This window comes from Aquarana catesbeiana, linkage group LG11, assembly GCF_042186555.1.
Source record: "Aquarana catesbeiana isolate 2022-GZ linkage group LG11, ASM4218655v1, whole genome shotgun sequence".
In the NCBI taxonomy this organism is placed as follows: domain Eukaryota; kingdom Metazoa; phylum Chordata; class Amphibia; order Anura; family Ranidae; genus Aquarana; species Aquarana catesbeiana.
In genome coordinates, this window is record NC_133334.1 from 88,809,571 (window position 1) to 88,825,459 (window position 15,889).

A 15,889-nucleotide genomic window follows, 5' to 3' on the forward strand; every position below is an offset into this window, starting at 1 on the left:
ATGTGACCGGTGACCTGAAAGGGACCAGACGCATGAATAGGGGGCGGCCGCGTCGGCAATAGATAGATTCATGCTAAGCATGCATCTATCCATTGCATATAGGGGGGGGGCCAGGAGAGAGGGGGCGGAGCCCCTTAAGGATGGGCTGCCACTGTGCGGGTCCTAGGGTTGCCACCTCATCCCTTTAAACCTGATCACATAATAATTACACAGGTTCTGTGACTGATTAGGTGGTAATTAAACTTGGTGCCTTATCTGCAATTAATTAGCCTCAGAACTTGTAATTCAAAGGTGTTCAGGTTTAAAGGGATGAGGTGGCAACTCTAGCAGGTCCATTGACGTCTATTACATGCAAAATGCAATCTGCTGCGGGAAAAAAGTCCCTGACCCTTCCCAAAATCACACAAGCTGAAAAACGCAGAGATGTGAGCGTGTTCCATAGGAAACCATGTTAAATGGACTGTAGTGTGTTTTTGCAAACTGCAAAATGCACTAAAAAAACTCATAGATGTAACCCTAGAGTCTATGTGCAACCAGCAGCTGTCAGCGGCGGGTGTCAGATTTGTATTCAATCAAATCAATGGCGAGCACCGCCGCTGTTCACATGTAAGCGCTCATCTGTGCAGTTACATGAGAACAGAGCTGACTCTGGATAAAGACTGCGAGCATCCAGGGTCAGCGTTCCTGTGGGGGTTCTGGCCACACACAAGCTGGACGGACACAGCTAATCGGCCAGGTTGCATGTGGCCATAGCACATGGTGTTGCTGCATTCAGAGGGGGCATTTAGCTGCCTCTAAATGCAGAAAACTATCTGCACCATTGTAAGGCATGGTTTATACCTCAGTGCATTTTCAGTTTTGCAGAAACACACTACAGTCCATTTAATATGGTTTCCTATGGGTCATGTTCACATCTAAGCATTTTATGGAAAGGGCCAGGGACTTTTTTTCTGTTTTTCTTTACATAGACTTCAATGGATCAAAAAACGTGTATTGAAAAACACAAAATGCACCTGGATTATGCAAACTGCAGCCTGCATAGGTGTGAACCAGGCCTTATGTAAAGAGTTTAAATTGCAAAGGGATAGAGATCTAGGAAATGCACATCTTTCACATAATTGATCAGGTTGTCTCGATGAAAATTGTCCTTTAACAACATTTGAAAAAAGCGCTGTGAAACTTCTGGCTGATACCTGATTCAGGTGGTCTGTAAAAACAAGCCCAGTCATTGCAGTGAGCAGATTGTTGTAACCTGAAAGGCGGGGAATAGACCTGATTGTAGTGCTGGGAGTGGCCCTCCTAAGCCTTTTACCTGTAGATCAACTGCAGACACCTCTGCCTTCTCCACCTTCAGCCCCAGGCAGTCAGGGAGGAGTGACAGCAATCACGGAAGTCCCAACATACCTGGAACTCTACAGAATGGGAACTGCAACTTCGCAAGATTAGAAAATCTAAAAACATTGGAAAAGGAAAGTGTCAGGTCATTAGACAGGTGATATCTGTGTGTGGGCAGGACCCTGCACACCTGTGCACAGGTACACACAGGGATGGTCCAGGGCACCGCAGGCATTCCCTAGGGGCAGAATAGGGCAGCTAGGAATGTAACCGTTCATGTCCCATGGAGATCACAAAGATTTCACAGATATGAAAGAGCAGCTAAACTATTATTAGTGAAGGTGCAAGACTTTTACCGATACTTCTCTGGAAAAGGGACTTTTCAGGACACCTGAGGACCGTGACAGCAAGATGCAGGTAAGAGCTGATACATACATGCATGTCTTTTCTGTTATCAAAGTAGGGCTTGATAAATGTTGTAAAGTGCTGCGTAAACTGTCGGCGCTATATAAATCCTGTATAATAATAATAAATAAAAGTGCCTATTGTAATTGTATGGACTGTCTAATAACTGGACCAAGTGGACAGTAATTATTCCCCCCCACCCCCCCATCGTAATACAATATCTAAACATTCGCCGCGAAACTGACTTCCCCTCCCCCATGAAGAATAAGTGACTTTAGCGTTTCTTTAGGACCCGTTTACATTGTTGTGACTTAACACACACATTCTGATACGCTAAATTTAAAGTGACATGGTTCCTCATGATAAAAATAGTTTTCTGTTTCTATCTTGGCTCTGCAGTGCATTTAAAAAAAAATATGATGTCTGTTTTGTTTTTCTGCATTTTAGTGCATTAGGAGACCCATAGAAGTGAATGGCAGGGCTTTAAAATGTGTACAGTATAGAACGTGTTAGGATGCATAGGCAACTGTTATTAATGAGCCTTGATTAAGGCCTGGTTCAAACTGATGCAATTTTAAATACACTGAATCGCATGACAATAGAAGTAATCTTGCTTCCTATGGTGCCTGTTCACCATCATCAATGCAGCCCAACTGCGATACGACTTTGGGAAGGGTCCTGTGCTACTTTGGTGCAATGCAGTGAGTGTGGGGTTTTTTTTTTTTTTTTTTTTTTTTTTTGTTTTCTTTGTTTTTTTTTTTTTTTTTTTTTTTTTTTGTCCATAGATTTCCAATGAAATACATCTATATGTTTTCTTTTATACATTTTTGCTTGCAATGTGTGCTGGTTGTTAGGAGATGGAACCAGCGACTCTTCCCCGCTGTCAGCAGCAACATGAGTCATCGGTTATTACCGGGTGGCGGGACGGCTCGAACAGGTACCACAACGTACCTGCATGTCTCCTCTTCCTTCCAGGCTCGTGCCCCTTTCCGCCAGCGCTGCTATGACCACAAGACCTAGTCAACACATCCCAGCCAAGTTCTGTTCATGTTGACTGTCAACACAGGGCTCTGTACAGAGGGAACAATCTCTCTCTGTTTCTTACCCCTGCAAAGTGTCTACAATAACGATTTTACGGACTTGGGAGCTAAATTGAGGAAAAGGACCTCCAAGGTAGTATTCTCAGGAATACTACCGGTACTTCGAGCCACACCAGAAAGGCCAAGGGAGATAAGGGAAGTCAACAAGTGGCTGAAGAGCTGGTGTAGTAAGGAGGGGTTTGGGTTCCTGAAAAACTGGGCCGACTTCTCAGTCGATCACCAGTACTATAGAAGGGACGGACTGCACCTAAATGAGGAGAGTGCAGATTAGCTGGGAGTAAAGATGGCCAAGAAGTTAGAGGGGTTTTTAAAATAGGCGACGGTGAGAGGGCCCAGAGGTAGAGATAGTCAGCACGGAACATATTCCAGGGGGGTAGTATTGGGGGCATTAGTGGTAGGTTGACTAAAGCACATAAATCCAAGGTAAGTATAGTAACAAGTTCTAGTTGCAATCTCGGAACACCCAATAAGAGGATAGTATGCGACCGGTCTAAACTACGTAGCATGTTCACCAATGTCAGGAGCCTGGCAGACAAGATGGGTGAACTAGAGATAGTGTTGTACAAGGAGGGTTTTGATTTTGTGGGAATTTCAGAGACCTGGTTCAACAGCTCTCATGATTGGCTGGCAACCATTCAAGGGTATACCCTTTATCGCAGAGATAGAGAGGGTAAAAAAGGGGGAGGGGTATGCCTATATATCAAGAAAAATGTACAAGTGAATGTGAGAGATGACATCACTAAGGGCGCTAGGGAGGAGGTGGAATCCTTATGGGTAGAGCTCCAAAGGGGTGAAGCTAAGGGGAAAATATTACTGGGAGTATGCTATAGGCCCCCTAACCTGAGGTAGGAGGGGGAGATGGATCTCCTATCACAAGTTGGATTAGCAGCAAGGATGGGAAGTGTTATCATAATGGGGGATTTTAATTATCCAGACATAGACTGGCTCGCCAGTTCCTAAATGTCTTGCAGGACAATTTCATGGTTCGGATGGTAGACGCACCAACTAGAAATAAAGCGTTACTGGATCTACTGATTATCAACAATACAGACCTGATCACAGATGTGGAAATACAGGGCAATTTAGGAAACAGCGATCACAGGTCAATTGGCTTCAGTATAAATCACACAAATAGGAAACATAAGGGGAATACAAAGACACTGAATTTCAAAAGAGCCAACTTCCCTAAACTACGAACCTTGTTAGAAAGCATGAATTGGGATAAAAGCTTAGGAACAAAGAACACGGGGGAGAGATGGGTTTGCTTTAAGAGCATATTAAATAAGGGCATTAGCCAATGTATCCCATTGGGTAATAAATTTAAAAGAGCGAACAAAAGTCCTGGATGGCTTAACTCCAATGTAAAAATGCATATAAAAGCAAAGGAGAAGGCCTTCAAAAAATATAAGGTTGAGGGATCATCATCAGCATTCAGACTTTATAAAGAATGTAACAAGAAATGTAAGGGTGGCTAAGATAGAACAGGAAAGTCACATAGCGGAGGAGAGAAAAATTCTTTATGTAAACAGTAAAAAAAGGGAGGACAGACTATATTGGCCCCATAAAGAATGAGGAAGGACATCTGGTTACAAATGATGGGGAGGTGGCGAAGGTATTGAATTTATTCTTATCCTCAGTCTTCACGAGGGAATCGGGGGGGGCTTCAGTAACCAAAACTGCAGTGTTTATCCTTATGACACATCACATGAAGCACCTCCATGGTTAACAGAGGACAGAATTAAAATTAGACTTGAGAAACTTAACATTAAGAAATCACCGGGACCAGATGGCTTGCATCCGAGGGTACTTGGGGAACTCAGTCAAGTAATTGCCAGACCATTGTTCCTAATTTTTGCTGACAGTCTACTGACTGGAAAGGTACCAGGTGATTGGAGAAAAGCCAATGTAGCACCAATATTTAAAAAGGGCCCAAAATACATCCCTGGGAATTACAGACCAGTTAGCCTAACATCAATAGTATGCAAGCTCTTGGAGGGGATGATGAACGAGAACGGTATCATTAGCAGTAATCAGCATGGATTCATGAAGAATCGTTCTTGCCAAACCAATCTATTAACCTTCTATGAGGAGGTAAGCTGCTATCTAGATAAAGGAAGGCCCGGAGACATGGTGTATCTGGATTTTGTAAAAGTATTTGACACAGTTCCCCATAAACGTTTACTGTACAAAATAAGGTCCATTGGCATGGACCATAGGGTGAGTACATGGATTGAAAACTGGCTACAAGGGCCAGTTCAGAGGGTTGTGATAAATGGGCAGTACTTTGAATGGTCATAGGTGGGTAGTGGAGTCCCCCAGAGTTCTGTGCTGGGACCAATCCTATTTATTTTGTTCATAAAGGACCTGGAGTATGGGGTTAATAGTTCAATCTCTGTATTTGAGGACGATACTAAGCTAAGCAGGGGAATAACTTCTCTGCAGGATGTGGAAACCTTGCAAAAAGATCTGAACAAATGAATGGGGTGGGCAACTACATGGCAAATGAGGTTTAATATAGAAAAATTTAAATGCATTTGGGTGGCAAAAATATGAATGCAACCTATACTCTGGGGGAAAGGACCTGGGGGTCCTAGTAGATGATAGCAGCAGCTTGGCATTGCATGCCATTGCTGAGCCTAACAAAGCAAACAGAATATTGGCATGCATTAAAGAGGGGACCAACTCCAGAGATAAAATGTTAATTTTCCCGCTCTACAAGACTCTGGTTCGGATGCACCTGGAGTATGCTGTCCAGTTCTGGGCACCAGTCCTCAGGAAGGATGTACTGGAAATGGAGCGAGTACAAAAAAGGGAAACTAAGCTAATAAAGGGTCTGGAGGACATTAGTTATGAGGAAAGGTTGCGAGCACTGAACTTATTCTCTCTGGAGAAGAGAAGCTTGAGAGGGGATATGATTTCAATTTATAAATACCATACTGGTGACCCCACAATATGGATAAAACTTTTTTGCGGAAGGGAGTTAAACAAAACACGTGGCCACTCCATTAAAATTAGAAGAAAAGAGGTTTAACCTTAAAGCGGGGGTCCACCTATCGTTTTTTTTTTTTTTTTTTGGAGTTCATTCACAAACTTTTCTTCTCATGATTATCTACTCACATGTTCTGTGTAATAAGTCCGCCTGTGTCCGATTTCGTTGTAAAGAATAACTTATAAAATTCACTGAAGGCGGTTTCCATCTTCATTGTGGGCATTTGAAGCCCACAAGCATGTATTTCCTGGATGCGGTGAATGCTGTGCTCCCAGCATTCACCGAGATGTTGTGATGACGCTGTTGCACAATGCATGCTGGGAAGCCTGAGACTAGCTCCCAGGGGACTGTGCGGAGTCTGGGAGAGGCTAGAAACACGCCTACTCCCATGGGAGGAAAACCAGGAAGTGCTAAGAAGATTAGAAAAATAAAAGGTAATTACGGCGATTTAAATTTTTTCACACAGCATGTCAGCATCTAGGCAAGGAAGAGAATGCATAAAGATAATGTTCAAAATTTGGGTGGAACCCCGCTTTAAACTACACAGAGGGTGTTTTTTTGTTTTTTTTTAATACTAGAATGGAAGATTTCACAACTTTTTGGAGATCCCAATGGGAAATCTCTACAATAAGGACACAGAAAGCAAAATAATTATTTTTTATTGGAGCGAGGAAAGCTCTACCCTCACATGATGGGGCAGGGGCACGTACAACAAAATTACTGACAGATTCTAACCCATCTCCATCCTAAACTTTAACCTTTTGGCTGGAGTAATACCTTTTTAGGGTCTCATCCGCATGGGCATGTTCAGGGCCGATCCTAGGGTCACAGACGCCTGGGTGCAGAAATATTTCTGGCGCCCCCACGTGGGTGTGGTCATCTTACCAACTCCTCCCCTTTACAAATGTTTCTATGGCAATGACTCAAACACAGAGATGCTCCCCTAAGAAGTCTTCATTACCCTGGGATCCTCCCATGATCTCTTAACAATAAAGCAAATACAGGAAGAGCGTACACTAATGAGACCTGGAGGGGAGTCTCTCTGATGCACACAGAGAGGGCTTCTGTTAGAGAGTCTGTTAGAAAAAGCCCCCAGACATAGTACAGGAGATGGTCAGAGACTGCAGACATAGTACAGGAGATGTTCAGAGACTGCAGACATAGTACAGGAGATGGTCAGAGACTGCAGTTCTTATGAACGTTAGTAGATAATGACCGATCGGCCCTCTCACCTGACCCAGCGATACAGCAACGGTTCCTCTGATCAGGAGTCAGCTCACTCTGAATTGCCCGTGGCGACTTCATTGGGTAGAGCCCAGATCTATATTCTGGCAATGACTCCATTCCTTTCTCTGCCAGGCATGGCACCAGGCTGTGTGGCTTTCCCTCTGGTGGCGCAGGGCAGCGGGGTTCTCTCTGGTGGTGTTCTCTCAGCACTGCCCTCTCCCTCTGGAGTCCTGGGTGTATTTCCCTGAAAGCTTTCCCAGGCTCCTGTCTCTCTCTCTCTCCCATTCAGCTGAGCATGCTGTGTGGGCTGCAGTTTCCATGTTACAGTGGGGCTGCCAGTCCTCGGGACTACATGTCCCACAATCCACTTCTTTGCTCCTTTTTTTTTCTTCCCTGGCTAATATGAAGGTGGGGGAAGAAACATAGTGCGCCGCTAACTAGTACAGACCTCCCATCAGTATAGACCCCCCTCAGGACAAACCACCCCCCTCCATTAGTACAGAACCACCCCTCCTCCATTAGTACAGACCCCCCAGAACAAGCCACCCCTCCTCTATTAGTACAGACCCCTAGGACAAACACCCCTCTATTAGTACAGACCCCCCGGACAAACCACCCCCTCTATTAGTAAAGACCCCCCGACAAACCACACCCCTCCATTAGTACAGACCCCCCCCAGGACAAACCACCCCCCTACATTAGTATAGACCCCCCAGGACAACCCCCCCTACATTATTACAGATCCCCCAGAACAAACCACCCCTCCTCCATTAGTACAACCCCCCCCCCTCTATTAGTACAGACCCCTAGGACAAACCCCCCTCCATTAGTACAGACCCCTCCGGACAAACCACCCCCCTCCATTAGTACAGACTCCTCCGGCCAAACTACCTCCCCCACATTAGTACAGACCCCCCCAGGACAATCCACCCCCCCACATTAGTACAGACCCCCCGGGACGAAACCACTCCCGTACATTAGTATAGACCCCCCAGGACGAAACCACCCCCCCACATTAGTACAGAACCCCAGAACAAACCACCTCCCCAACATTAGTATAGACCCCCCCAAGACAAACCACCCCCCCTACATTACTATAGACCCCCCAGGAGAAGCCCCTCCCCCTACATTAGTATAGACCCCCCTGGACAAACCACCCCCCCTACATTAGTATAGACCCCCCCCCCAGGAGAAACTCCTCACCCTACATTAGTATAGACCCCCCCAGGACAAACATCCCCCCCCCCCCATTACGTTAATTTAAAACACCCGGGCGGCAGCTGGAGTGGAGCATGTCAGGCTTGGGCAGCAGGCGGGATCGAGACACAGGAGGTCAAAGGAGGAGTACTGGAACACGTTGGGCTTGGGCACGGGCCGCCCCCCCCCCCCCCCCCCCAGTGACGTCACCGCGCGGCAGAGACAGCCTCTCCGATCTCATTTTGCTCTCCTCCTCTGACAGGAGGAGGGAGGAAGGAGGGGGGGCGGGCTTCGGCACTCGGCAGGTCGAGGCGGCGACCAGCAGAGAGAGCCGCCTACGAACAAGGAAGAGGAGGAGGGAGGGGAGCACTCTGGCGCTTCAGCACCCCCACCTCTGTGGCACCTGGGTGCACTGCACCCAGTGCACCCCGTCCAGGATCGTCCCTGGGCATGTTGCAGCGTATGCCAGTGTGAGGTCCGTGTTTACCCACTGACGGTGTGCACACCCACACGGCTTTTAAATTGGGAGCAGTGGCTGTGTCCGTGCAGCCCCTGCATACCAATAGACATGCATAGGACTTCCTTCAAAAGGATGCACTGAACGCTTGTGCATCCCTTGCAGGCAAAACATGGCCTTCACACGGGTGTACACTGTATTACGCCTGTGCGAACAAGCCCTAATACTTTTATCTACATAAATGTACTACCTTTTCTTGTAACCAAGCTCTCTACCAGAGCTTAGTAAATACACCTGTTTTATAACGAGTCATTACCAAAGTAACTAATACACAATAATGACTCACAGGGTCATTATTTAAGATTGATCTTTGGAAACCTGAGTCTTCCCCTGTAGTGTTGAAAAATATTTTTCTCCTTAGTCATGAGTTAGCCCAGGTTCACACTGACAGCGAAAAAGAAATTGTGCGAGTTCAGCTGAACTTGCACGATTTCATTCCCGTATGTCAGTCCCGACTTCGGGGGCGATTTCAGAGACGTGTGTGCGGGTTTTTACACAGCTGTCTATTGAAATCACACCCTGAAGTCGGCAAAAGTAGTACAGAAACTACTTTTGGGAATCGGTGCGGCGTCGCACCGATTCGGACTGTGCCGTTGCCAGCAATGGCCGCTGATTTTGCATGCAATTTGACATGCCAAGTCGCTGCAATGTGAACCAGGGCTGAAAGTTTACTGGTAATTTTTTTTTAAGGTGTGTGCAATGCAAATCATACATGCAGGCTTCATTTAAAGTGGAAAATCATACATACAGGCTTTATTTAACCACTTGCTTAATGGGCACTTATACCCCCTTCCTGCCCTGGGCAATTTTCAGCTTTCAGCGCTGTTGCACTTTCAACGACAATTGCGCCGTCATGCTACACTGTACCCATGTGACATTTTTTATCGCTTTCTTTCGGTGGTATTTAATCACTACAGGGTTTTTACTTTTTGCTAAACAAACCTTAAAGACCGAAAAATTTGAAAACAAAAAAAAAAAAACAAAAAAAAAAAAAAAGTTTTCACAGTTTGTTATAAAATTTTGCAAACAGTTAATTTTTCTCCTTCACTGATGTGCGCTGATGAGGCAGCACTGATAGGCTGGTAGGTGGCACTGATGGGCACTGCTTAGCAGTACTAATGGGCACTGGTAGGTGCCACTGGAAGGCTGTTGGTGTGTGGGGCCAATGTCCCTTTTACATGAGCCAGCAATCAGCTCATTTTTTTTCTCCTCACGCTGTCAGCATGAGGAGGGAAAAAAAAGCAGATTACCAGCTTCTGTTTACATCATGTGGTCAGCTGTCATTGCTGATGGCTGATCATGTGGTAAAGGGCTGGGATCGGCTCTTTACTCTGACGTGGGATCAGAGCGTGCCTCACCCCCCCCCCCCACACGCTGCAGGGCAGGACGTCCACGTATGCCCTCCCAGCAATTTAAGCCCTCGCTGTAGCCGTGTTTCGGCTATACCGTGGACTTCAATTGGTTAAAGTGGCTAAATCGTACATACAGGCTTTATTTAGAGTGGAAAATCGTACATACAGGCATTATTTAAAGTGGAACGGAATTCAAAAAGTGAAGATTTGCTATAGAGAAAATATAGAAATGTTAATTGTGCCTAACAGCACCCTAAAAAAAATTATCTTTTTGCCTGGCAATCCTCCTGAAAAATAGCATTGGACTTCCTGGTGTTTGACTGTGCCTATTCATGTCCATGGCTACAGCCTCATACCTGTAGTGTGAGATCTAAGGCACTGTTGCCTCTGACTGCTATTGTTAGGAGATTCAGTGTGAGATTCACTACTGTGCTGCTGACTGTTCTCCTTGCTGAAGGCCTTGATTAGGAAGCAAAACCCAGCCTCTACCAAGATGGCCACCTCCACACAGACAGTGCAGAACAAAGTCAGAAATGGGGGGGGGGGAGATAATATTTTATTGTACCACGGGTAATGCTGGTGACTAGTCCTTTGCTCTCTCCCTTTTTTTTTTTAACTTACAGACCTTAGTTGCTCTTTAATCTTAGATTGCAAATGCTAGTTTTAAGCACATCAAGGTCAGAACGTGTATTTCTATCCTGACCAGTGCTTTTTGGGGAGTGTTAGCTTTAGTGTTAAAGAATAAGTTATACCACAACTTCAAAATAGTTGTGAAATGCCCCAGGGCACTAAATGCACATAGCACTACAAAGTTGCTGCCTTCATACACAGGGAACCAAGTGCCTGTAGCACTTGGTCCCAGTCTGATCCATGCTGTGATTACTGAGCTAGCATGTGTAACACACTCCAAGCATAGGATGCTAGGCACATTCAGGGCTGGGAGAGTCAGATGACCAGCCTGAATATTTATTATGCCCTAGCCAATCCCTGGAGGGGAGTTTCCAGAGGGTGGCCTGAGGAGATAAATATTTAAGCCGTGGAGAGTGTCGTCTTTTTTTTTTGTTTTTTTTGTTTTTGTTTTTTTTTGTGGGGGAGGGCACCAAAGCCTCTGGGGCTGCTGCCCCTCTGAGGCAGCCTGTGGTCTGAGTATCTGTTATTTGGGGTCTCAGCTGTGGCTGAATTGTGGACTTCATCGTATGGGATCTGGTCTGGAGAAGGATTGTCTCTTACTGGGAAATGTCCGGTGAAAGCTGAAAATGGTGCAGCTGTCCCTGGACTTATGAGTACTGACCCTGAACAGTGATCTTGGGTGACTGTGTGTTTTAGTGGATGTAAGTGCCAGAGGTAGCTATGGACGGAGACGGCTCTCATAGGGTCTTAGAGTGCTGGCCATTTCCTTGTGTCCTCAGCAGAATCTGTAAATGGGAGCTTGAAGGAAAGTGTTCTCTTCCTGTTATGGTGCAGCTTTTGGAGTATCCCATGCATTAACCCCTCTTCTGTTTAAAGTTCTTTATGTAATATTTAAAAAGACATCCCCTAGACTGAGTTATTAAATCTAGTGTGTATGGACTGCTGCTTGTGGGGATTAGGAAGCCTGTACTAATTGGGAAGAAACCACTATCCACTAATACCCCAGGGGGTATTACCACACATGGTTAACAGCATGCTGCCACTTCCCCTCCACCACTATTTGACCATGCTGCTCAGCGGGTGACAAATTTCTAATGAGGTGAGTGAAAGCGTTTTTTCTCCGGCAGCAGGTGAGCGCTGTAGACAAGCCATGTCATTCACCACAGCAGAGGGAGGCCAGTTAGCTTAATAACACAAGCTGCCAGCTAGTATGCAGAGGAAAGGGGTAGTGGCTACGGTGTTGTCATTTACCACAGCAAGGGGAGAGGGCTTGTCTGCTTGGATTGTAACACAAACCACCAGCTAGTACACAAAGGAGTAGGGACAGTGGCTACAGTTCTATGCTGTACCTGCCCCCCATAGGAACACCCATAATTTGGACTTCAGCCTGGGGTGGAGCTGATAGCCAGCATAAATGGATCAGAACAGGATCAAGTCCTACATGCACTTAGTCCTCTGGAGGATTCCACATATATTTTGAAGTTGGGGTAATACTACTACTTTAACTAAGCCTTTAGCAGACTCTAGACAACTTTAGCACTGCTTGAAGCCTGCTGAATCTTTTCTGGTATAATCATTTGTATTCAATTTAGAGGTTTGACAATAAGGCCTCCAGTCTGCCCATGCAGGGGCTTGGGACACCACCATAAATCAGTACCACTCTTCATATAGTAGCAAGCAAAAAGAATACAATGGTCATAGTTAAATCTGAAAAGAATGAACAGCTGAAAAACAAGGATCAGGTACGATCCATATGGATAGCAATGTGAAACCTGGACAGGCAGATTCTCTAATAATGGAGCAGTATGGTATATGCACCCAAGGAATGTAGAGTAACCGACAAGTGGCTAGGGGCAGAGGAAAAAAAGTAAAATGAAACGAAAGCTACGATAAAGAGAAACTTAAAAAGAAAAAACGGGGGAAAGAGTAGTTGGAATATGGACTTGGGACAGTCAGGCGGGCCGGTCATGGGCGTCCAACACTATCCAGAGGAAGCAAGAAGAAGGGCAGATTTCCTCCAAGGCCTAGGCAATTGTTCTTTTGGCTGACAAAAATAGGTAAGTTTCCAGCTTTTGCTTGGTCTTCTTTTGTTCATCTCATAGACTGAGAGAAAATCATTTAATCCCCACTGTTGGGTATTGTATTTAAGCAGCCACGCTATTGAATAGTGACCATGGGGGTGATATACTAAGAAGAAGGCACTGCACCGGTCACCAGTTCGAACCGGCGCACGTTGAAGCCCTAATATCGATAATAAATGCAACTGTAGCTAGGGTACCTACGGTTTTCTCATTGATAATAGCGCACGCCCAATACAATTGGTTAATTTCATCTCATCGGATGTGTCTTGTTAGGCAATTAGTAGGTGTTCTCAGTTAATTAACCCTTTTGATGCTAATCTCATTCCTATCAATTCTAATATATCTTTGAAATGTGGTGTGTTTTTTTTTTTTTTTTTTTTCACCCAAATCTTTCAATACATTACAAAGAACAGAGAAGTGTTTCTAAACCCAATAAATAATTTTTTTCCTATCTTGATCTTTACAGGTGACCATTAAATGTCAAGTTGTACAGAGATTGGCCAATCAGATTGCATAGTGCATGACCATCTTAACCACTTCAGCCCCGGAAGGATTTACCCCCTTCCTGACCAGAGCACTTTTTACAATTTGGCACTGCGTCGCTTTAACTGCTAATTGCGCGGTCATGCAGTGCTGTACCCAAACGAAATTTGCGTCCTTTTCTTCCCACAAATAGAGCTTTCTTTTGATGGTATTTGATCACCTCTGCGTTTTTTATTTTTTGCGCTATAAACGGAAAAAGACCAAAAATTTTGAAAAAAAAATGATATTTTCTACTTTTTGTTATAAAAAAAATCCAATAAACTCAATTTTAGTCGTACATTTAGGCCAAAATGTATTCGGCCACATGTCTTTGGTAAAAAAAATGTCAATAAGCGTATATTTATTGGTTTGCGCAAAAGTTATAGCGTCTACAAACTAGGGTACATTTTCTGGAATTTACACAGCTTTTAGTTTATGACTGCCTATGTCATTTCTTGAGGTGCTAAAATAGCAGGGCAGTACAACCCCCCCCCCCCCCCCAAATGACCCCATTTTGGAAAGTAGACACCCCAAGGAAATTGCTGAGAGGCATGTTGAGCCCACTGAATATTAATTTTTTTTTTTGTCCCAAGTGATTGAATAATGACATAAAAAAAAAAAAATTACAAAAGGTTGTCACTAAATGATATATTGCTCACACAGGCCATGGGCATATGTGGAATTGCACCCCAAAATACATTTAGCTGCTTCTCCTGAGTATGGGGATACCACATGTGTGGGATGTAATTTCATATATTCCCATGGCATGTTTGAGCAATATATCATTTAGTGACAACTTTGTGCAAAAAAAAAAAAAAAAAAAATTTTTTCCCGCAACTTGTGTCACAATATAAAATATTCCATGGACTCGACATGCCTCTCAGCAAATAGCTTGGGGTGTTTACTTTCCAAAATGGGGTCATTTGGGGGAGTTTTGAACTGTCCTGGCATTTTATGCACAACATTTAGAAGCTTATGTCACACATTACCCACTCTTCTAACCACCGCAAGAAAATTACTTTGAACCCCCAAACATTATATATTTTTTTAAAGCAAATGCCCTACAGAATAAAATGGTGGGTGTTTCATTTTTTTTTTCACACATTATTTGCGCAACGATTTTTCAAACGCATTTTTTTGGGAAAAAACACACTTTTTTTAACTTTAATGCACTAAAACACACTATATTGCCCAAATGTTTGATGAAATAAAAAAGATGATCTTAGGCCGAGTACATGGACACCAAACATGACATGCTTTAAAATTGCAGTGGCGACAAACTAAATACATTTTTAAAACCCTTTACAGGTTACCACTTTAGATTTTAGCACAGGAGGTCTACTGCTAAAATTACTGCCCTCGATCTGACCTTCGCGGTGATACCTCACATGCATGGTGCAATTGCTGTTTACATTTGACGCCAGACCAACGCTTGCGTTCGCCTTAGCGCGAGAGCAGGGGGGGGGGCAGGGGTGATCAATGTGATAAAATGCTTTCCCAATTTCCCAATGGCGCTGTTTACATCCGGCGAAATCTAAGTCATGAAATGCTCGTAGCTTCCGGTTTCTTAGGCCATAGAGATGTTTGGAGCCGCTCTGGTCTCTGATCAGCTCTATGGTCAGCTAGCTGAATCACCGGCTGCATTCTCAGGTTCCCTGTTGAGACAGGAGAGCCAGAGAAAAACACGGAAGACGGGGGGGCATTCCCTCCCACTGCTTGTAAAAGCAGTCTAGAGGCTAATTAGCCGCTAGGATTGCTTTTACATGAAAGCCGACCGCTGGATGAAAAGAATGATACCAAAATGATACCTAAACCTGCAGGCATCATTCTGGTATAACCACTCAGTCGTGAATGGCGTACCTGAAGACAAAAAAATGGTTAACAATAAAACACAGTAAACGGTAAAGTATAAAAAATTGCATACCTGAAAAGCAAGCATGATAAAACATAATAACAATAAAACATTGCAGAATAGAATACAGTAAAAAAGAGCAGAACAATAGAGAGAGAGAGAGAACAATAAAACGACAACTATTTTTTTTTTTTTTTTTTTTTACACTTTTTTTTTGTAACTGTAACTTTTATAACTGTAACCGGTTCCAGGTTCGGGTCTCTCAAAATGCAATGGCATCTTGGGAGACCCTGTGAAAGTGCGCCTAGTCTGTGCGATGCTGTACCCTACGCTAATACTCAACTAGTGTATGGTAGCGTTCAAAACATTCACCAATGCAAAGATCAGGATTGTCAGGACAGGAGGGACAATAATAGCGGGTGTCACGCCTATATCCGCGCTTGCTACAGACACATCTTTTTTGGGGGGGGTTCGTTGGGTAGGGATATTCGGGAGGACATAAAGAAAATGCCTCTTATGCAGCCGACTGCATTTGGTTGGGGATGTGAATGGGGGAAATACGGGCGCTGCAGAAGTGGTGGGTTCCCAATTATTAGGATTGGCGAATGCAACAGGAAGGGCATTATGGGCACGACGGGCCTGTTTGTCTTCTTCTTGGTGGCAGCGGGACACTACTTGTGCT

General features: G+C 44.5%; 1 protein-coding gene across 2 annotated transcripts in view; it reads left to right on the forward strand.

The window, feature by feature from the left end:
- Window positions 1–1,313: 1,313 nt before the first annotated feature.
- Window positions 1,314–15,889, forward strand: part of ANO9 (anoctamin 9) — a 161,616-nt gene continuing 147,040 nt past the window's right edge. Inside the window, exon 1 of one of the 2 annotated variants that reach the window (XM_073604711.1) lies at window positions 1,314–1,752. In XM_073604711.1, coding sequence (XP_073460812.1) covers window positions 1,747–1,752 — 6 coding nt within the window. In that variant the 5' untranslated portion in view covers window positions 1,314–1,746. The remainder of the gene's footprint in view (window positions 1,753–15,889) is intronic. The other variant, XM_073604713.1, reaches the window with a different exon arrangement.